This window comes from Paralichthys olivaceus, chromosome 12 (assembly GCF_024713975.1).
Source record: "Paralichthys olivaceus isolate ysfri-2021 chromosome 12, ASM2471397v2, whole genome shotgun sequence".
Taxonomy (NCBI): domain Eukaryota; kingdom Metazoa; phylum Chordata; class Actinopteri; order Pleuronectiformes; family Paralichthyidae; genus Paralichthys; species Paralichthys olivaceus.
Genome location: NC_091104.1, coordinates 3803580 through 3826079, shown reverse-complemented (window position 1 = coordinate 3826079; position 22500 = coordinate 3803580). Strand labels below are relative to the sequence as shown.

At 44.0% G+C, this 22500-nt stretch overlaps 1 protein-coding gene across 5 annotated transcripts in view; it reads left to right on the top strand.

Annotated features, from left to right (window-relative positions):
- The window catches only part of akap6 (A kinase (PRKA) anchor protein 6), a 121610-nt gene that overhangs the window by 54910 nt on the left and 44200 nt on the right, over positions 1 to 22500 (top strand). For all 5 annotated transcript variants that reach the window (XM_069536254.1, XM_069536257.1, XM_069536256.1 and 2 more), the window contains 2 exons: positions 9007 to 9137; positions 14872 to 14992. In XM_069536254.1, the coding sequence (XP_069392355.1) occupies positions 9007 to 9137; positions 14872 to 14992 (252 nt within the window). The remainder of the gene's footprint in view (positions 1 to 9006; positions 9138 to 14871; positions 14993 to 22500) is intronic.

Here is a 22500-nt window from a genome sequence, read left to right as displayed (position 1 = left end):
GTGTGTGTGTGTGTGTGTGTGTGTGTGTGATTACATTACCTATATGTTTGAAGAGTGTCTTTTCTTCTCGCGGAAGTTTTTGCTGATCTCCGGTGGTTTAACGTCTCATCTCAAAGTATCAAAGTAAAAGTACTTTGGATTCTGTCTTAAGGCCCAAACTGTACCTTTGTTGACCGTGTACTAATACTCACATTTAGGTACAGCAGCCTATCACTGATTTCAGGAACATCAAACCTCTCTCTTCAGTCTGATTCCAGATCAGATGTGAATCCTTGCAGCTCGTCCTTCCTTCTACTTTCCTCTTGTTCTTCTACAAACTGCAGAAACGTAAAGATCCAAACAAAAACGTGTTCAATCAACATCATCTGCCCGACCCTCCTGCTGTGTGTGTGTGTGTGTGTGTGTGTGTGTGTTTGTGTCTGTGTGTGTGTGAGTGTGTGTGTGTGTGTGTGTGTGTGTGTGTTTGCGTTGTAGCAGAGAAAGAATTTCTTGTGATGTTGTTTTTTAAATCATATTTGATTTCATGCATAATTAGCTCGGCCATCAGCAGCCGCTGTGCAGCATGCTGGGTGTTTACACATGCATGCACACACTCACACACACACACACACACACACACACACACACACACACACACACTGAGTACAACCCAGGTCAGACAGGATGTTCTCACACTGAACAGAAGATTCACAACATTTGTTCCTTACTTGCAACTTGAAGGCTTAACTCACCTCTGTGTGTGTGTGTGTGTGTGTGTGTGTGTGTGTGTGTGTGTGTGTGTGTGAAGCCTGCAGGCAGCTTCCTATTTGCCGATAGAGTGGGGGAGAGGGAGAGAGAGAGAGAGTCTTCTTGGCTTTGCTGGAGACTCACTCGCAGTTGGATTAAAAACTTAATTATGTTTTAAAATGATATTTTAATTAAATATGGAGGGAAGCAGAAATGGATTGGCACCAAAATAATTAATCAAACATCAAAAAAAAAAAAAAAAAGAAACAGAGCGGCGTCTTTCTGCTTCGACCAGCAGAAAATAAAGTCAGCAGGCCCGTTAGCTCGGCTGATAATTCATTTCACTTAGTGTTTCTTCTTCTCTGCCACTGAGTTTTTCCATCCCACAATGCTTTTGTGACGATGATTCACAGATGTAATTAATAATCAAGTTGCTAATTGATAATCAGTGAGTTCTTTGTGATCTCCGCTGTCTGATATCAGGATAAACCACTGATTATCACTAACAACCGAGCAGAGGACAGATATGCTTGTTGTTGAAATTCAAAAGTGAAATGATATTAAACTGTAGACTGACGAGCAGGGAGAGATGAACTCGACCTGAACCCGATGTTATCAGCCCTTCAGAGAATATCTGACCTGCTGGAGGCTCACTTCGCTCAGCAGATGTTTACAGATGTGTTCCTTGAGAAAACAGCTGAAACACTTGAGACTCAACCGGGTTGTAAAAGTTCTTTAAAACCAGAATCTGCAGCTAAAAGAGGCGAAAACATTCCAGAGTTATTTAGATTCGAACCAACAACCAGCCTGGTTTAGGGCAGTGGAAAGATTTTAGATCATAACCCTAGAGATGTAATTCAGTGTAATCTAAAAACATGGATCTACCTTCACCTCACAGCAGAGTGAGCACATTATATTCAATCTCTCTGTGAATATGAACTTTTTATTCTCATATTTGTTTTCAGGCTGTTCCTTTACGTGAAAACCATCAGAAACTTCTTGTAGTGGCTAAACAACAATCACACTTTCCGACACTGTGACAAATACAATCACTGACCTGAGGTTTGAGCTGCAGGAGCTTTACTTTTCTCTTTCTATATAATTCAATAAGAAAATAAAACCGATATTTTTAAATTCAAGTCACAACAACAGTTAACGTTCAACTTTCACGGTGTAATTCGTTCTTTGCTAACAAGAACAAATCAAGTCTTTTTAAACATGTTCATCTGTTCTTTACCGCCTCCCTCCTTCCTCTCAGCCCTCTCTCTGTTTCTGTCTGATTCTCAAACTGTTTGGGGGCTGATGGAGGGAAGGATGGAGGGAGAGAGGGAGGAGGGATGAGTGGAGGAGAGAGGGAGATGATAGAGGCAATCAATATTTCTAGCATTCTAATTAAGGCCTCTCGGTGGAATAAATCCATGTAATTATCAGTAAATGAAATACAAGGTCACTCCACCTGATGGAGGGATGGACGGGGGATGATGGAGGGATGGATGGAGGAGAAAACAACAGAAAGGCAGCATGTTTAGCTCCTGTGGATTCTGCTGACGGTGTATTGTAATTTTTATTCTTCGATTAGTTTAGTGGACGTGCAAAGACCACAACACACACACAAACACACAAACACACACACCTTTTAACACAATACATTTCACAACCCTGAACACAAACTTTATCCATAAAGCAAACTTTTAATCTTAAACATCTAATCTTTGTAAATGTCTCTATACGTGTCTTCATTTTCTGTAAGTGTCCTCATTTATTATAGAAGGTTTAGTTTATTATTCTAGTTTTGTATAAATGTCCTCACTTTTTATACATCGCCCTTATTTACTAAAACTGTCCAATTGTTCCCTTAATGTCCCCAGATTCTATAGATGTCTTTGCTTTTCTAATATAACTTATTTCTCTCTAGAATGTCCCTGCATCCCACAGATGTCTTATATATACCCCCCCCCCCTCTAATCCACACACACACATTTCTTTTATTCTCTCCATCTCCACATTCAATGTGTCAGTTCACCTCTTTTCTGAAATTAGTTTTTACGAAACCTTCTTTTCTCACATAATTATCTCTGAGAACTGTCTTCTGCTTGATTGTATGTGTGTGTGTGTGTGTGTGCGTGTGTGTGTGTGTGCGTGCGTGCGTGTGTGTGTGAGTGTGTGTGTGTGTGTGTGTGTGCTGTAATAGATAAATAGACATGCATGAGGATACAGTGAAGTGATTCTGACCTTGTCTGTCATTCAGCATCTCCGAGCCAATCAGAGACACTTCCACCTGCACGCTGCCGTGTCTTTAACCAATAAACTGTGTGTGTGTGTGTGTGTGTGTGTGTGTGTGTGTGTGAGTGTGTGTGCGGGGACAGGAGAGATGTTATTGATTTTTCAGGTGATCATCATTTTCTCTTCGCTCTTTCTTTGGGCTCTTTTGCGATTTTTTTCTTAATAGCGGTTTAGGTCTGCATCACTAGAGCATGCTGGGAGATCAGCTAATTCAACTCAGAGAGGTGTCAGGCGTGTGTGTGTGTGTGTGTGTGTGTGTGTGTGTGTGTGTGTGTGTGAGTGAGTGTGTGTGTGTGACACAGTGAATGTTGATGCCTGATACAGTCTCATATTGTTGAACACACAGGATGAAACCTTCTGAGTTAAAGTTCAGTGACTTTAAAACATTTTATAGGAAGAAACTAAAAGAACTTTCATGAAATGTTTGAGATTTAAAGATTTAAAGATTTAAAGATTTAAAGGAGCGATCTGTAAGTTTTGCTGTGGAAACATCCTGAGTTCAGCGTCAAACTTCTGTTCCTTCACTTTTACTTTCTTCTATCACTGTTAGATTATAAACTCACGCGTCATAAACACAATGACGACAGAAGCTGTCGGACTTTAGGAAAAGAATAATACAGAAGGAAATACGATAAGTGACGGTTCAGTGTTACAACATATCCTGCAGAGTCAGAGTCAGGGAGCTGATTCCAGATGAAGATATATGGCAGGTGGTGCAGCCCAGTGCTGGGGGCAGGTGTTACAGCAGCTCCCATTAATACAGCTAATTAACATTAGCCACTATTCTAATTAACACGCAAACTAATTAGGAAATAATTAAGCAACATAAAAAAAAAAAATCAGATCTTAATGAGAACGAGTGAGAGATGAGGTGGAGGTGACATCGCAGACTGACAGGAGAAGATGGGGAGGAGATCACAGAGGAGGAGGGCACAGAGGAGGAGGTCACAGAGGAGGAGGGCACAGAGGAGGAGGTCACAGAGGAGGAGGGCACAGAGGAGGAGGGCACAGAGGAGGAGGGCACAGAGGAGGAGGTCACAGAGGAGGAGGGCACAGAGGAGGAGGTCACAGAGGAGGAGGGCACAGAGGAGGAGGGTACAGAGGAGGAGGGTACAGAGGAGGAGGGCACAGAGGAGGAGGGCACAGAGGAAGATGTTTGAAAATCCAGAATCCTTCCTGCAGAGGATGGTAAAAACTTTATGTGCAAAAACACTGCTCAGAGCTCTATGAAGCAACAGAGGAGGGAGAGAGGAGGAGGAGGGAGAGAGGAGGAGGGAGAGAGGAGAGCGAGGAGGAGGAGAGAGAGGAGAGCGAGGAGGAGGGAGAGGAGGAGAGAGAGGAGGAGGGAGAGAGGTTATAAAATGTCAGTTTGAAGAAGAGGAGGTGAGCTGAAGTTTAAACTTTAACTTTAGATGTAGATTCCTCAGCAGAAACATCTGGACAACACAAGCAGCCTGCGGACAACACACACACACACACACACACACACACTCACACACACACACACACACACACACACACACACACACACACACACACACACACACCCCTCTGTTTCACAGATGTGGCTCTCTTCAGATTCATGCGACCGACCATTTGTTTTTATTTTTGTGTTTTTCTCTCAGAAGAAAAATCTTTTCAAAAACATCCTGAACAGATTCTTGCAGCTTCTTTATAAAACTGTGATTTTAACTGAAGTGTAAAATATGTAGTTGTGATGAAACGATTCAGATTCATACAGAAGTGAAAGTTATGGATGAGTCGTAGATTAAAACAGAGGTTTGAGTGAAAACATCTGGAACAGAGAAGTTTATGAAGTGATTTCTTTGAGAATCTAGAAAATATCTCTCATTGTTTTTATTCTAAAATTGGTCTTTGAATCTTTTTCTTGAACCTTCAGCGTTACAGCCTGACTGTCATAATGTGTGTGTGTGTGTGTGTGTGTGTGTGTGTGTGTGTGTGTGTGTGTGTGTGTTGTATTGCTTGCAATTATTCTTCTGCTTTCAAAGATGAAAGCTGAGCATTCACACAAATCAAACTGTATTACAGCATCGACATGAACACGTGTGTGTGTTAATGTGTGTGTGTGTGTGTGTGTGTGTGTGTGTTTATGTGTGTGCACTCTGGATGCAGACATCTCAAATCCATTATTGATCCTGTATCATTACCCACTGCTCTGCTCTATCAAGACAAAAACACCCTGTTATTGGAATATCTCACCTCCAGTATTGACCTGTGACACACACACACACACAAGCAACCCCCCCCCCCCCCCCCCCTTGTAAGATCACACCCTTCAGTCCTCACATCTACAGCTCTTCAGGTTTTAACCATCAATATGCTCACCATCGCCACCTGTTGGCCATGTGTGCACTGGTGCCAGAAGCCGTGTAGCTCGTAAGACTTTTTAACGTGTAAAAACACAAAGGTTTCATTTCAACGTCATTTGGTTCGTATTATTTTGAGCCCACATCAATAACAGCAAATATTTAGCGTCTGTTACAACTCTCAGTTTTTCTCAGTCAGACTTTTCTATGTGTCATCGACCTGCCGTTGATAAAACACTCGTCGTGTGTCATTAAAGTGAAAAGATAATGAGTCGCAGAGTTCCACGTTTCTCAGTCGGTGAGCGCAGCAGAAAGACAGGAGGGAATCTCTTACTCTAAATTTCATCTCCATGTCTTTGTGACAAAACCCGCTCAATTCCTAGAAGACTGTTTTCAGGCAACGCTCCAGGCAACAATCAGCCCAGTCCGCCAGCGGCCCAGGGCTCAGTCACATGACTCCTGGCATTAAGATGTTCCAGACTGAAGACGCGAGGCTGAGGGGAAACCTCGAGCGCCGCTGGATACTCGAGTCGCACAAAACGTGTCTCCTGTGTGTCTCTGCTGCTTCGCAGGGGACAGACAGGAGGCTACAGTGAGACAGATAATGTGGCTTCAAACACACACGTTATGCTTTATTTAGCACAAATGAACACGCTTTACTTCCTGTTTATGGATTCAGCGCAATGATTAGTTGATTGAGTTGTGTATTGATTAATTAGCTGGTATTTGTTTTTAATGAATCACGCTGAAGAGCAGACGATGTGCTGTGGATCTTGCTGCGTGTTTATTTGCTGCTGCTCAGCTCTGAGTCCTCACGCTGCTGTTTGATTGGCAGTTATAGCCCCGGGAAAACCCCAGGAAGCAAACACACACGCACACACACACACACACAAACACACACACACACACACACACACATCAACGTACACTCAGACACACACTATCAGACACACGGGAGGACACATGTACACACGCAGGGCATCGAGCCACATTTTCACAGCAGCAAATCAACATGTGCACTTGCCAGCAAACACACACACACACACACACACACACACACACACACACATGGATTTTTCAGCATGTAAACACACACACAGACACACACTTGCACACATTTACCTCGAGGGAGATGTGCTTGTGAGGGTTTCTAGGGATGCTGGGTAAATTGGCCCTGACATGTAAACAAAAAACCCCAAAATGACTTGATTCAGCACATTGTAGTGCAACACACAGACACACACACACACACACACACACAGACTGATCCACAAAAAAAACACTCCGAGTGTGTGTGTGTGTGTCTGTTTGTGTGTGTGTGTGTGTGTGTGTGTGTGTGTCAGGGGATTGTCTACATATTCATCAAATGAAGCAGATTCTCATTGATTCTTGTGTCTATTAGCAACGTTAAAGACAAGACTGGAAACTCCAGACTCAGCTGTTCCATTTGAAATCACACACACACACACACACACACACACACACACAAACACACACACTTTAAGCGTAGCACCATATTTCTTAAAGTCTTTAAAAAAAAACAAAACCAAAAACTTAGCTGTATAAAATGTAATTATAGAGCAACAAGAAGCTCAACCTGCGATAGGATGGATCTCAGGATCTCAGGATCTCAGGATCCTTTCATCCTTTAATTCTCCGAACACTCGTCTGTTTCCATCCGCCTGTTTTCAACGGCTCCAACTGGACTGTCGAAGTGTCAGTGAGCCCGTTACCATAAACGTCACTAATTATGAATTTGTTGAAAACCTGCATTATATAAAAAAATCTTATGTTGATATTTTTGGGGGGAAAAACCCGAAGCTGGAATTAAAATTGTCGTAACATCGTTAGAATCAGCACCATGGACAGAGCTCGTCCCACCAGGTTCTGAAGATTTAAAGTATTTAATTAAAATCACATCTTTGTGGAACGTTCACAAGATGAGAACTATAAAATAAACATTAAAGTATTTTTACTTTTTGGCACACGGACTTAAAAGTTCACTTTAAACTCTCTAGTTCCTTGAGACATTTCTCCCACTCACTTTAAACACAGAACCTTTTCTCCACTTCTTCTAAATGTAATTCTGGGCCCAGCTCCAGAGTCCTGAGCTGCACGGAGGAGCACATTAGCACAGAAAAGAACAATCTAACCAACTAATGAACAACTTGACTGATTTACTGACTCACTGGCCGACTAACCAGGCAGCAAACAGGCTGCAAACGCAACCCGGAGAGAAGCAGGGAGGAGTGATGAATGAAAGTGGAGAGACATTTAGACAAAGTGAGAAACATTTTCTCTGAGAGCTTCCAGTTAGTTTCATTTCTGTAATAGCAGCACACAGAAAAACAAAACACACTCCCACACACACACACACACACAGACACACACACAGGCAGCGCTGTTGATTGTGTATTGCCGGTTTGTTTATTAGCTCTCTGATTGAGCCGCTCTGCCATACACAGATTGGATGACCTTTTCAGATCCTTCCGCCGAGTCCGCTAAGTAGATCGGATGGCAAACGCGACGCAACGACACTTTATTCAGATTGTTGCCGAATGAGGAAAAAAAAAACTGGGCGGTCATGTGTGTGTGTGTGTGTGTGTGGGGCTGTTTGTACACGCTCGCTCTGCCTTCATTGGTTCAATTGAAGCCTCATCTCCATATAGTTTGTATGCAATTACATCTGAGCGCCGTGCTGAGTGCCTCTGTATGATTGTGTCTGGATGCCGAGTGTGACTGGATGTGACGCGTGTGTTTGTGTGTGACGGATCATTTGAGAGTCGAGATCCACGCTCCGCGTATGAATATGTGTGTCGTCTGTTCTGTGTGTGGAGCAATTCAGGGTCGATTTGTGTGTGTGTGTGTGTGTGTGTGTGTGTGTGTGTGTCTGTGTGTGTGTGTGTGTGGTAATTTGCGCCAGAGATATGCGATTCATGCAAAATGGGTATGTGTGGGGTTTTATGGGTAATTTGTGTTTGTGAGATTTGTGTGTGGGTGTGAGTAATCAAGGTGTGTGTAGATACATTTATATGCATATACATGTACATATGGATATGCAAGTGTGTGTGTTTGTGTGTGTGTGTGTGTGTGTGTGTGTGTGTCAGCGGAGATGAGAGTGCAGGATAAGCCTGGAGTGTGTTTCTAGTGGCTTGTTGGTCGCTCCCGGGCTTTAAAGGGCACGTCCGTCAAAACATGGCACAGCCGGATCTCATTCATCTGCAATAAACAGCTAATCACACTCAGAGGAAGACACACACACACACACACACACACACACACACACACACACACACACACACACACACACACACACTACTTTGATTCTGCTGATCTGGTGAAATGAAACTGATCTAATGATGAAGATGTGAGTTTTTATCATGAGCATAATAAATTGAAGTTACTGTGAAGTTTTTATTTATGTTTTGTCGTAAACAGAAATGAATTCATGTATTTTCAGTGACGGACATTTGACCAAAAATCCAAGAACTACAAAGCTGCAGCTGGCCCCCCCTGTAGGCTGCTCGGTTGATTACATCTTGCTTGTTACTTCCTGTTCGCACAGAAACCTTTGCTTCTTCATTCGAGTCTCGTCAAAACAAACAGATTCTAACAAACGCCGACCAAAGTGCAGATTTTCAAAAACTCTTGTTTTTTATTGTGTTTCCAGACTGAACTGATCTCCAGTCAGCGAGAAGCTCAGCGAGCCGCTCTGGAGCAGATGGCCGTCAAACTGAGCAGCCTGTGCTACCCCTCATCCACCAGCAGGAGGCACTGCACTCAGATGGCCAGAAGCAACAGGTAAACACCAACGAAGAAGTGCTCAGTACAAGTTTTTATATTTGAAATGATTTATGATATTCGAGGAGTTCATCATGTGATAAGTGTAAAGTGGGTGAAACGTCGTCAGTGTTCGTCGAATCATTTATCGATACCGCTCGTCACCACTACACCTACATTTACTGTGCACGCTTGGAAAGTGGGAGGTTGAGGGTTCGATCCCTGAACCACTTCCTGGTTCCCACTGATGAACCTTTGAGCAACGCGTTTTAACTTCCAACTGCTGAGGAAGAAAACGTTCTCATCCACGACAGAGCGTCAGTGAAAAGTACAACTATGTACAAACACAAGAAAACACAACAGAGACACACAAACAGACCGAAAACATCATGTGACTGTTCTTTGTTATGATGAGGAGGACACACACTCACACACACACACACACACACACACACACACACACACACACACACACTCAGAGTACGAGTGTTAACAACAGTAATCTGCTGTGGCCGGGCTCAGCGAGCGGCATCTTTGGTCACGCTGCCTTTTGGCGTTTCATCCTCGACTTTGAGGAGCCTCCCTCCGTGGTTATCACTCACACACACACACACACACACACACACACACACATACACACACACACACACACACATACAGTATACAAAAAATAACCACACAAACTTGAGTGTATGCAAATGACAAATGAAGCTTAAATTTCTCACAGTGAGTCCGTCCTATGTTTTGTTCCTGCAGACTTTTTGTGTTTCGTCGTCACAGTGCACACACACACACACACACACACACACACACTCGTTTTGGTAAACTGTGGACTCCTCTATTTGAATAAAAGGAACATAAGTTGTTTACACACACAGACACACAAATGTAAATGAAAGATTCATTCTGTTTGTGTGTGTTTTCTCCTCTGTGGCTGCAGCAGTGTAATGTTTCAGTAATTTGCTCTGGATGTGTTAGATCCTCATTGGTTATTCATATATTAGCTCCTTCTTTTTTAGATGTGTGTGTGTGTGTGTGTGTGTGTGCGTGTGTGTGTGTGTGTGTGTGTCTGTCGTGCAGTGGTGTGTGTGATGAGTTTGGCATTAACTGGATGTTACATGTTTTTCTCCGGTTGCTGTGAGTTGAGCTCAGTTGAGATTTCCCGGTTTTGGTTCAGTTGTAAAGAAAATGAAAGTCAGACTGAATTATTCACTGATCTCACATCAAACATCTCGAATCTTAATTAATAACAAAAGAAAGTTCGACGGCAGAAAAATCTCTTTTACTTTGTGTCGTTTGGTTTTTAAAGAACCGAAAAGTCCGGTAAATGATTCTGGGGTTGAACAATCGTGAACGCTCGTGTTCACGTAATAATGAAAAGTCATTACCACAAGAAATGAATGAAAGAACCAATGAATGAGTGAAAAAATAAACTGATAAACAGTCAATTTAATGCAGGAATAGGAAAAAGAATGAATGAATGAATGGGAGAAGTGAAGGGATGACTTCATCATTAAATAAGTGTGTAAGTGAAGGAAGCTCTCGATGAATGGGTGAGAGTGGGTGAGTAAGAGAGTGGGTGAACGAGTGATCGCCTCAATAAATGGACGTGAGTGACTTCATTGTTTAAAGAGTGAGAGAGCAACAGTGTGATAACATGAATGAATGAATGGATGTAATCAATCACTCAACAAATAAATACAGTTACTGATTAAAGAGTGAATTCATTTTGAATGAGTGAATCAATAATTACACAAATAAACGGATGGAAGAAAGAATGAGGGAAACATTGAGTGAACGAATGAATAATGAAGCTCATAAAGGAACAGTTGAATGATTATATGAATGGATTAAGAAAATAGTAAATGAATGAATATAACACAAAGCAGCAGGTGAATTTTACTGCTTATCTGTGAGTGAGTGAGTGGGTGAGTGAGTGAGTGAGTGAGTGGGTGAGCGAGTGAGTGAGTGGGTGAGTGAGTGAGCGTCAGCAGGGGGCGCTGTGCTGCTGCTCACTGTGTTGTAACATCTGTCGGATGAACCCATGAGACGAATGTCTCTGAATCGCTCATAAATCGAACGCTCTCTGTCTGAAAGGTGACGGCTGCCAATGACTCATTCAACCTTTCACTCTATCACTTCATCTCCTCCCTCCTTCACTTTCCCCTCCCCCCATCCCTCCATTCTTTCCTCTCATCTTTTATCTTTACTCTTCTTCTCGCCATCATCCCGTCTCTACCTCTTTTCGTTTCCGCCTGTTCACACTTCTTTTCTTTCCTCGTTCTCCATTCTTCTCCTTACTTCAACTTTCCTCCTCTCCTCCTCTTGTCTCTCTCTCTCTCTCTCTCTCTCTCTTTCCTCACCTGACATTTCTTCCTCCTCCTCCTCTTTGGGAGGAGGATGATGAATTAGAGTCAGTGGTTACAGCTGCTATCACAGTCGCAGCAGACGGGAGACAGAGACTTGGGAAGTGATGAAAAGAAAGAGACGGGAGTAGAAAGTGGAAGATGATGAATCCATTCCAGCTTAGAAGACAGACGTGTGTGTCCTACAGGCTCCGCCCCCAGACTTTTAAACTCTGAAGAGAATTACAGACAATACGTTGATCTCATGTTTGAAACAGACGAGTGGCAGAAATGTACCTGAATCCACCCGAACCTTGTTTTTGTTGAAAACAAATTCCACATCAGTCAAACATCTGTAACTGAGAATCGATCAAACCTCTTCTCTGACCGGTATCAATGTTTGTCTCCGCTGTGTAGATTCACACGTTCCGCCTCATTGTATCTGCTGGAATCATGACAAGATAGAAATGAATAATAGATTTCTATAATTTGAATTTCCTCAAGTGACTAAATGTCAGAGCGGCTCGCTGTAACTCTCCCACGCACGCCGTCAGAGCCGCGTGACAGAGAGAGAACCTGACACTTCAAACAGCTGTGTAACCGTCCCGGTGTCGAACGCAGCCCCGCAGTGCCGCCACGTCGCTCCTTGCTCTACGATTTGTCTGTTTTCTCGTATTCCAAACCCCCCCCCCCCCCCCCCCGAGAGAATCCTGTTTTACAAAGCGTTTAGTTAACATTAGTGTGAGAACAAGACGGAAACGTGGGGGGGGAGAGGAGGAGGAGTGGAGGTGGGGGAGTGAACAACGACAAACGACAAGAGAAAACAATCTGCGCGAGTGTTGTATCTCCTTCATCTGCCTGAGTCAGTAAAGGGCCGCTCCGCTCGCCGCATAATGAGGAACGCCGCCTCAGGGGAAGGAAGCAGCGCTCGCTTCCTTCACTTTCTTCTTCTCTGTTTTCATTTCGTTGAGAATCACTTGCAGAGGAGGACAGGGGCCTGTGAGGGGGGAGAGGGGATGTGAGCAGAAAGATGGAGGAGGAGGTGGGAAGATGTTCTGTTGTCCTGTAGCGGAAGACGATGGAGGGACAGGGGAGCGAGGAAGAGGACAAAGGGAAGGAGAGTTTAGAAAGACGGGAGGTAGAGGAGGAGGAGAAAGAACGTTTGTGACGTTTGTAACACGGCCGTAAACTGGTGTTTTTAAAAAGTGCATTTTGGAACGTTTTGTTCCCGGTATGGTTTTTTTTGACAGAGTGTGGACATTCGGTAAAAAGAGGAGGACACAGAAAAGTGAAGACAATTTTCAAAAGTGTAGATTCTGGACGTTTTGTAAAGTCTGGGAATTAGTTTCAAACTTTCACTTTGACTGATGGATGAACTCATCGTGTATTCAGTCGTGATGATCTCACAAAACACGTTTTTCGGCCTCTCGAACGTGAATTTCTTCAAAGTTCGATCAGTTGCCACTCGAACTGATCAGATTCCAAAGGTCAAAGGTCAGCGTGACCTCACGAGAGTCTGGACAGACAGAGATGTGACTGAAGCTGCTCTGGTTGGTGGAGGAACACGAACGCGTCACTGGTTTAGAAAGTGAGAGTGAGAACTTTTGGTTTGAGGAGGAGGCAAAAGTTTTTAAATCTCTGAACATTTAGGAAAGTAGAGAAGTTTTAGAAAGAGGATTGATTGAAGAACGCACTTTTCTTGGACTCATTAAAATAATGTGTTCACTTCTCATTCCTTCACAAGCCGCTGGAGGCTTATGGGTAATAAATACATCGACAGGAAACACGTCTTCACCTCAGAGTTCGACGTGAATCGAAAACCAACGTGTAGTTTTTTGTCTTTTGTCGTTTGTTTCATTCATAGTTTACTTTGTTTACTTTGACAACTCCTCCAGTTGTGTGTCTGTGTCAGTGTGTGTTCTTGTGTAGTGTTTAATGTGGGTTCTGTGTGCACATGTAATTATCAGTAGCTGTGTTGTTTTGTGTATTGGAGGAATTGTTTTGTGCGATTGTGTGTCTGTGTGTGTGTACGTGTACTTTGTGTGTGTGTGTAAGTGAATTGTGGTAGAAACGCTGTGGGCCTGACAGAGCTGTCAAACTGTCGTCGTGGGCGACCGGAGAATTCCAAGCAATTTCACCGCTAATGTTGAGAAACATGTTGGCGATCCCCGCCGAGACCGAAAACCACCGAATATATAAATAATAAACACACACACACACACACACACACTCAGGGACACCTTAACAAAACGACTGACAGTAATGTGTGTGTTTGAGCAATCGGCCCCTGTTCCAGCAGCATAAATATTTGATGTGATCCTGTGTCGAGGAGGAGGAGGAGGAGGAGGTGAGAGGACAAGGGAGGAGGAGGAGGAGGAGGAGGGGGAGGGAAAGCTAAAGGACGGAGGCTGAGGAAGATGAGGGACGATACGATGGGATAGAAGAGGAGGGAGGAAGAGAGAGGAGAAGGAAACAAGGAAGTTAGAAAACTAAGTCGGCTAGTGGACACAGATTTGTCCGGAGCAGGACACTTTTATATCCAGCAGCTAAAACACGAGGACACATCTGGAACCTGCTGTTGGACAAACTCTGTGCATGTGTGTGTGTGTGTGTGTCTCTTTGTGGGACGAAGACACTGAATTGTCCTCGTATGGTGCGAGAGAGCGCCGAACGATCTGTCCGTTATAAACATTTACTTTGAACTTGTAAAATTAGCTTCAACCTTCTCATGGGAACCACAGACCGTAAAATAAAGATGGACGACGTGTGTCCAAGTCCTCCCGAGAAATGAAGACAGAATATCTCACATACAAAGGCGGCCATCTTGTGCCGATGACGTCATTTTGACGCAGAGTCAATCGACCAATCAGAGTCGGTCTCAGCCTTCATCTCATCAAATAACGAATTAAGACCAAACTTCTCAGAAACGTTTGATTGATGTTTGCAGCTGAGGCTCGTGGTCGTTCGATACCGCGGCTCCGCTCCACCGTCTGGGTCCGATGGCAGCGTTCGTATTTTACCTTCATTTCTGAACAGAGGACGTGGAGACACGTCGTCCATCTTGACTCTCCGTCGATGTGTGTTGTCAGACGTGTGATTCACTCCAGTGATGTAATGTGTTTGATTCACCTGCAATCAAAGAACCAGCGTCCAAAGAATCTCTGTCCTCGTTTCTCTCGGAGGACATTTTAGTTTCTCCTCTAACGGCCACTTGAGGAGTTTTCTGCTTTCTCTCTCTCTCTCTCTCTCTCTCTCTCTCTCTGATTTAATCCGTCAGTGTCTCTCTCTCACTTTATGTCTCACTGCTGCGGGACACTTACGACAATGACAGGAAGTAGAACACGGAGGAACCACAACGTGAGACGACAGCAGTGATTCCACTGATAATCTTTCTCTCTCTCTGCCGTCAGTCTGCAGGAGTTCGAGGCCGAGTACCAGGAGCTCTGGGACTGGCTGATGGACATGGACGCCATGGTGATGGACAGTCACCAGCTGATGATGTCAGAGGAGCAGAGACATCAACTCTTCAAGGTGAGACGAGTTTCCTGTCTGTTTCCTGTCTGTTGTTATGTGGATCAGAAACTTCACAACAAAACAAAACTTCTCACCGGCACCAGAAACTTTTTATTAACACAGAGACATGACCACCAGTGGAGTCGCCCCCTGCTGGTCATGTGAAGCATCAGAACGAGGCAGCGAAAGAGAAACTCTGAGGGTTCATGTGTAAACAGTCAAATACACTGAACTCACCTGAAACTCACCTTTAAAAACAGAAACGTATTCACGCAGGTGTGATTATCACGCTGCCGACATCTCAGTCTCCCCTTACCCAGAAGGCACCGCTGCAAAGCAACACACACGCATGTACCTTTGTGCCTCACTCGTTTTCTCTCTGTCTGAACTTTTTGTTATTTGTGTGTGTGTGTGTGTGTGTGTGTGAGGTTTAGGCAACATGTCACCTTACCTCCGCCTTTCCCTTCACTCCCGACTGTCTGGATCAAATAAAGCAGCAAAGCTTGAAACTATGAAAGAGAGAATTAGGTTTGTGTCGGGTGTTTACTCGTGATGGTCACAGTGAGGGTTCCAGAGAGCGAATCATAATCACGAGGCTCCTCACAATCACAGAAAGTGTGTGTGTGTGTGTGTGTGTGTGCGTGTGTGTGCGTGTGTGTGTGTGTGTGTGAGTGTGAGAGTGCCGTCATGATTTATTCAGCATCTGATGTGACTCACCTGGCCTGCGAATTATTGATAAGTGTAAAGATGAACCTAATTTCTCTATAGGAGTTGCACTTAAATATTCATCTCTGTATGAATATTCATGGCGGTGATGATGCATGCATGAATTTTAGATGACTCTGGAATCGCTGGGCATTCTTCTCCTTCCCTCTCGCTCTATTTTTTTTTTTTTTTTTTTTTTTGATGTGTCAACTCTCCTGTTAAAATATTGATGCGGAGCTCGACAGCGTCTCCTTGCCCATTCCAAGGTCGCTTTCTTATACTGTCTCTCTGCCTCAGTCAGACAGAGCTGCAGGGCTGTGTACAGTCCGCTGCTCATTCTGGCTATTTTAATCTCATATCACTCAGTTATCACTCGCTGGGCCTGGTTCTCTATATTAAAACACTCAACTCTCAAACCCGGAGACGCTGCATGAACACGGTGGCTCCAAGAAGTGAAGCCAAAGCGTCTCTCTCTCATTAAACCCCGCCTCCTCCATGTTTGCAAACGTAAAAAATTAAAAAAAAAATCTAAGTACACGTCAATATCACATGTTCAAGTAATAATAATATTAATGTTTTTACAAAGTGCTTTGACAGCAAAGCAAGAAAAGTAAATATAAGTGAAATAACAAGGAGCCAGACGAGGTAGCGTTCAAATTAAATGAATAAATAAATACGAGTGGCCATCGTCATCGTCGGCTCGAGATGTGTGTTGGAATCAGAGATGTCTTAATATTTTTAGGATGAAGTGTGGAAGTGTCGTCCATCTTTATTTTATAAAAACAGAACCTGTGAACTCGATGTTAAATTAAACATGGAGGTTTGTTAAACTTAAGAACTGTGAGTTTTGTTGAATATTAAAATGATCTTTAGAATTTAATGTTTTCACTTAATGATTCACATCTTACAGTTGAATCTGCATCAACCTGCTCAACCTGTGATATTCACACAAATATAGAATTTAAACTGAAGCAGTTCAGGAACGAACCATTAGCACTGAAATCACGACTTCAGATTTTGTATGTTTGTATTTTCACTCAGTCGCTCTGAGATTTGTGTTTCCACCGTTGTTCCAAGTTCATGAACAACACACCACAACATTACCAACACTCCAGGATGTGTGTGTGTGTGTGTGTGTGTGTGTGTGTGTGTGTGTGTGTGTGTGTGCTTGGATAACCCCCATGTTTTTTCCAGTGTTTTTTTTTTGGCCTCCATGTGAACGTTACAGAACCTCGCTGTGCTCCCCTGAAATGCTGGGGGGACTCGACCCTGTAACCATAGAAACACCAGGACCCAACAAAACGTGTTCTTTTTGGAGGTGTGTGTGTGTGTGTGTGTGTGTGTGTGTGTGTGTGTGTGTGTTTGTGTGTGTGTGTGTGTGTTTTTGTTTGTGTGTGTGTGTGCTGCATGCAACTGAGAAAAGAGTGAGAAGGGAGAGTGTGTATGTGTGAGTGTTTGTGTGAGTGTTGTGTGTGTGTGTGTGTGTGTGTGTGTGTGTGTGTGTGTGTGTGTGTGTGTGTGTGTGTGTGTGTGTGTGTGTGTGTGTGTGTGTCCTCCGGAAAAGGAACGCTGGGCTGACAGTTGTTTCTGCAGCCCGGCTTGGCAGACTGAAGCTCTACTGTTTATTGTGATGTTAGATGGAGGCACTTATCAACCTTGGAAAGCAAAGAGGAAGGGGTGTGTGTGTGTGTGTGTGTGTGTGTGTGTGTGTGTGTGTGTTTGTGGTGTGAAGTTCCCACACACACCACTGAGTTTGGACTAAAAGTATTTTGATTTCATGATCAACAACTGGAAATCATTTAAAAGAGGAGACGCATCAGTCAGCAGGTGTTATACCAATATAGAATAATAATATATTAAAGTGTCTGTGAACTTGTCACTCCGGTCGGGGAGGTTGTGTTTGCTGTGTGTCGGCAGGAGCACGTCTCACGTTAAGCTCGGCTCTTGACGGTTGGTCGAGCTTTGACCAGATTCATCACACGTGTCTCCAGCAGCTTGTGTTCTCTGTGAAGCTGCTTCCAGACCTGCACTGAACTTCAGATGATCTCCCAAAGTTATCCAGAGGGGCTGAATGTGAGCGGCTGGGAACATCCTCCAGAGTTTCTCCTGCCGGCCGCCCAGTAAAAACTCTTCAGAGTGAGTCCGTGGGAGGAAACGTGTTGATGGGGTTGGAAACACAGACGTCTCAGGATGAAGAAGAGGAGCAGAGAGTGTCAGATGCAGATCAGTGGACGGTTACTTAGCAACATGGCCTCTCTGGGACAAATCAAAAGTTTGACTCAAGGTTTCATTTGAAAACATTTCACTGCATTAAGTCATCACAGACGTCGCTTCCTCTCTCGCTCGCTCTCTGTTTCTCCCCGTGGCGAGTTCCAGTCGAGTCCAACTAATTACAGTGGCTATCAGGAGTGTGTGTGTGTGTGTGTGTGTGTGTGTGTGTGTGTGTAGCCCAGCATTCTATCAGAGCACCATGGGCTATTTGAAATGAGAATTTAGCAGCAGAGATGCTCACACACACACACACACACACACACACACACACACACACACCTGCTCATTAACAGGGTTCCAAAACCAATCAGTATTGCTGCGACAGAGGAGCTCTGTCTGAGGCCACACACACACACACACACACACACACACACACTCTCACAGTGTGTTTTCAGTGGTTATCTGTAGTCCAAACCAGGAGAGACACTGAACTGATTAACACTTAAACACACACACACACACACACACACAGTCCTGATAGAGAGAGAGAAAACAACACGACTTTATTTCTCCTCATAAAACAGTTTAACCCTTTGAACCTGATAAATGATGTTTTTATACGACTAATTTGCAGCGAATACGTTTTGAAGGAAACATAATACGACTGGATTAGTTTCTATTAACGTAACGAGGATATGTTGTTCATTAACATTTGAAAAGTCTCAAATTAAATGTGCACAGGATTTGTTCCACACGCGTTTCCTAAAGATCTGATCCCACAGTCCCGTCTCCGTCTGTAGTGACTCTCTCACTTCCTGTTCTGGACACAGTTTATTTGTCTACGTGTCATCAAACCCACAGATTTGACTGTGGACGTGATGATTGGTCGCTGACGAGACAGTCTGCACGTCTGTCATCCAACCAAACCACCGCTCTAGCTCTAATTCCAACACTACTGCTCTAAGAAATTTAAACATCCAGAAAGTTTTTGCGGTCCTCAGAAGGCAGGTGGGGCTGAAAGCGTTTCCGCCGCAGTCTGCCTCTAATTGGTTAATTATTGATTGAACACAGCGACCGGTTCAAAAATACCTCGAAGCTTCCTGTACTTCAGGAGTTCGGACTTCACTCAGACTCTGGTTCCTGCGATGGTTCCTCCAGAGGTTCCCGGTGGTGGAAGGTTCCAGAGGAACGGAGGCCTCGGGTCTTCAGTGTGGACATTAGAGACACACAGCGTCCAAAACGTAAACACATCCAACTCTGGGTGAGAGGAAGTGATGACGTGACTTTTCTTTTGAGGATAAATCTCCGTGGAGACGAGACGCAGAGAAAGAGAGAAATGAAAACAGAGAATACAGTCGACTCTCAGCCGGTGTGTCTGTCGTCAGTGTCTCCATCTTAAACCCTGAGGGCAACAGTGAGAGTACACAACCTCAACAGGAGGCTGAGCACACACACACACACACACACACACACACACACACACACACACACACACACACACACACACACACACACACACAGGGTTATATTCCAGTAGAGAGTCATGCCTGAGAAACACACAGACGGCTTAAGCTCTATATCCTCTGAGCTCTTCCAGAAAAGCTCTTTCTGCTTCTCTTTCTTTCCGTCTCTTCTGTCCTCATTGTTCCGTCATTGTAACCATCACATGATGTCGGAATGAAAAATAGAAATAGAAATGTAAGATTTACGTGAAGCTCATGAACATACACACAAAGTTGAATATCACTACGTGCTGCAAAATGTGTGAGAAACGTCTGCGACGCTCTTTTGTGTATATTACAGGTTGTTAAATGTACGTGCACGGCTCGCCTGACACGGATCAGGTCACATTTGCATATGGTCACGCAGATCCACAAACACATGCTGCGTTCAAGAGCTGGTGAATAACTGGGACGTCTGGCGTTTGGTTTAAATTCACGTGAAATAAAAGAGGCAGTTTTGTCGATTAAATGAAAAATGAATTAAAGGTGGTAGTGTTCTTATGAAGAGCTGTTGATTCTTCTATTAGAGAGAAGAAGCAGATTTACAGAAATAAAACCAGATTTAAAAAACAAATGATGTTTGACACATATTTCAAAAGGAGAGGAATTAGGTTTGCAGTGATATTATAGCAGGTTTGTAGAGAGTTTGATCTGTAATAATGAATCCAGAGCGTTTACATCCAGGATACTGGTTGAACGGTTCATCCTTCAGTCTTGTGTTTGAGAGAATGAATAAATAAAGATGAAAATAATTAACAAAGAAAGGAAAGAAGAGAAAAAACGGCCCAAAAAAAAAAACTGAAATGAAACAGAAAAAAATAGGAAGTAATTTGTTTCACCCGCTGAAAACCGAGACCTGAGCTGAATCAGGTTTTCAAACGCACCTTCTCACCCATGTTCCTCCCCCAGAAAGAGAGAGAGAGAGAGGACGAAGATGAATGTTAACCCAAGAGAGGGAGATATAGAGAAGCTGAGGGAAGGAGAGACAGAGAGAGAGAGAGAGGGAATCTTTAATTAGAGACAGATGACTTTGCCACGCCTCAGAAGGCTGGAATTACACTGCAGGCTATGAGGCGAGGCTAATTTCACATGTAATTGTTGCTGCAATACTCGCTGTGCTGTTAACGCTCCCAACCTCCCTCCATCCAGAGAGAGAGGGGGAGAGAAAGAACAAGGAGAGAGGGAGAGGGGGGAGGAGGAGGAGGAGGACAGGAACAGGAAGAAAAATGAATAAACGATTGGAAGGAAGAAGAAAAGTAATTTGTTGCTGCAGATGTCGGAAACACCTTCATCCTTCCTACTGTGGTGCCTACGAGGGAGGAAGAAAGAAAGGATGAAGAATGATGGTTTGGAAAGATGTAAAAGAATGGAAATGAAAGGTGAGGAGGGAAAAGGGGAAGACAGATGGAAGGAAGGATAGCTAAGTAATTAAAGGTGAAATGAAAGAAAGGAAGGAGAGTGGAGGACGGGAACGAAAGAAGGAAAGAGGAACGAATGAAGCCGTGAAATAGAAAGAAGGGAGAGCTTCATCTCTGGACAGTTTCAGGAAGTGAAGAATCGTCGTCCATCTTTATTTTCAGTCTGTTCAACAGGACTCGGAGGAAGTTGTGGCCGACAGAGTTTGTTTATGTCCGAGATGATCGCGCTGGAGCGACCTCTAGTGGCGAGGAATGACACCAGGAGGGAAGGAGAAGAGAGGGAGTGGGCGACGGAGAGAAAATGAAAATATCGTTAACCATTAAAAAAAAAAAAAAAACACTTAGAAACAGCAAAAATCTCTGTTATCGTACAAAAGAAACTTCTGCAGCTCCGGAGAATCTGAGTCCTCGTCTCTTGTCTCCAGAGACTCGCAGAGCGCTGCCTCGGTGTGTGTCTGCCCGTGTGTAGTGTGTGTTTCATGTGTGTGTGTGTAATGTGTGTGTTGAGTCGAACGCTTCCTGGGTCAGACATCCTGATGTCACGTTTTGTTGTTTGTTGCTGCTCGTTGTGCTGAAGTCTTCTGGGACTGTGTGTGTCTCCTGTGTGTGTCTCCTGTGTGTGTGTGTGTGTGTGTGTGTTTTGTCTTTGTGTGTGTTCACATTGTTGTGTGTGTGTTGACAGAATCGTCTCCTCGCTTCTTTTTGTCCTGAATGTGCAGAAACTACACAACTGGTTTCAGATTTTACTGACGGTTGAAAACGATCACATCATTTTTTTAAATTTTATTTTCCAGGTTTATGCTTCGTTAAATTTTCCCGAACCTGAAATGAGCGGTCATGTGTTTTAAGTTGCGTCATTGCGGGCGGTGATTATAACCGAAACTTTAGATGAATTACGTTTCAGTATGAGACGTTAATGTCACACAGCAACACAACAACCTGCGACGCCTCACACGCCTCAGCTCCTCTGGCTCGCTGCAGCTCCTCTGGATCGCTGCAGCTCCTCTGGCTCGCTGCAGCTCCTCTGGATCGCTGCAGCTCCTCTGGCTCGCTGCAGCTCCTCTGGTTCGCTGCAGCTCCTCTGGATCGCTGCAGCTCCTCTGGCTCGCTGCAGCTCCTCTGGCTCGCTGCAGCTCCTCTGGTTCGCTGCAGCTCCTCTGGATCGCTGCAGCTCCTCTGGCTCGCTGCAGCTCCTCTGGTTCGCTGCAGCTCCGCTCCAGAGCGACACGATAAAAACTGTTAGAAGCTTTGAACCCGTCGGAGCTGACCTGGAGTCCGTCAGTCTTTGTGTCTGAACACTTCTTCTTCTCCTGGACGATGGACTCACTCAAACTCAAACCTGTTTTCTCTTGAACGAAAGAAGAAAAAAGTTCAGCGGCAGAAAACATGTTGCGTTACTCAGAGAGACACGCACAACATGTGTGTAACCAAGCAGACGTCAGATCGGATTAGAATAAAAATTCAGAGCGTTGTCATCTCCTCTTTCTTCTTCTCTGTTTCTCTCCTTTCTTCATTCACACACTCGGCTCTCGTTCTTGGTCGTAATTGTCACATGTCGTCTCAGCGCCACAGAAATGTTTGTGTTTGCTTTTTGTTAACTGTGTGTGTGTGTCTGTGTGTGTGTGTGTGTGTGTGTGTACAAGTTTGTTGTTGTATGCAGATACAATGAGGACAGTGAGTGTTTGTGTGT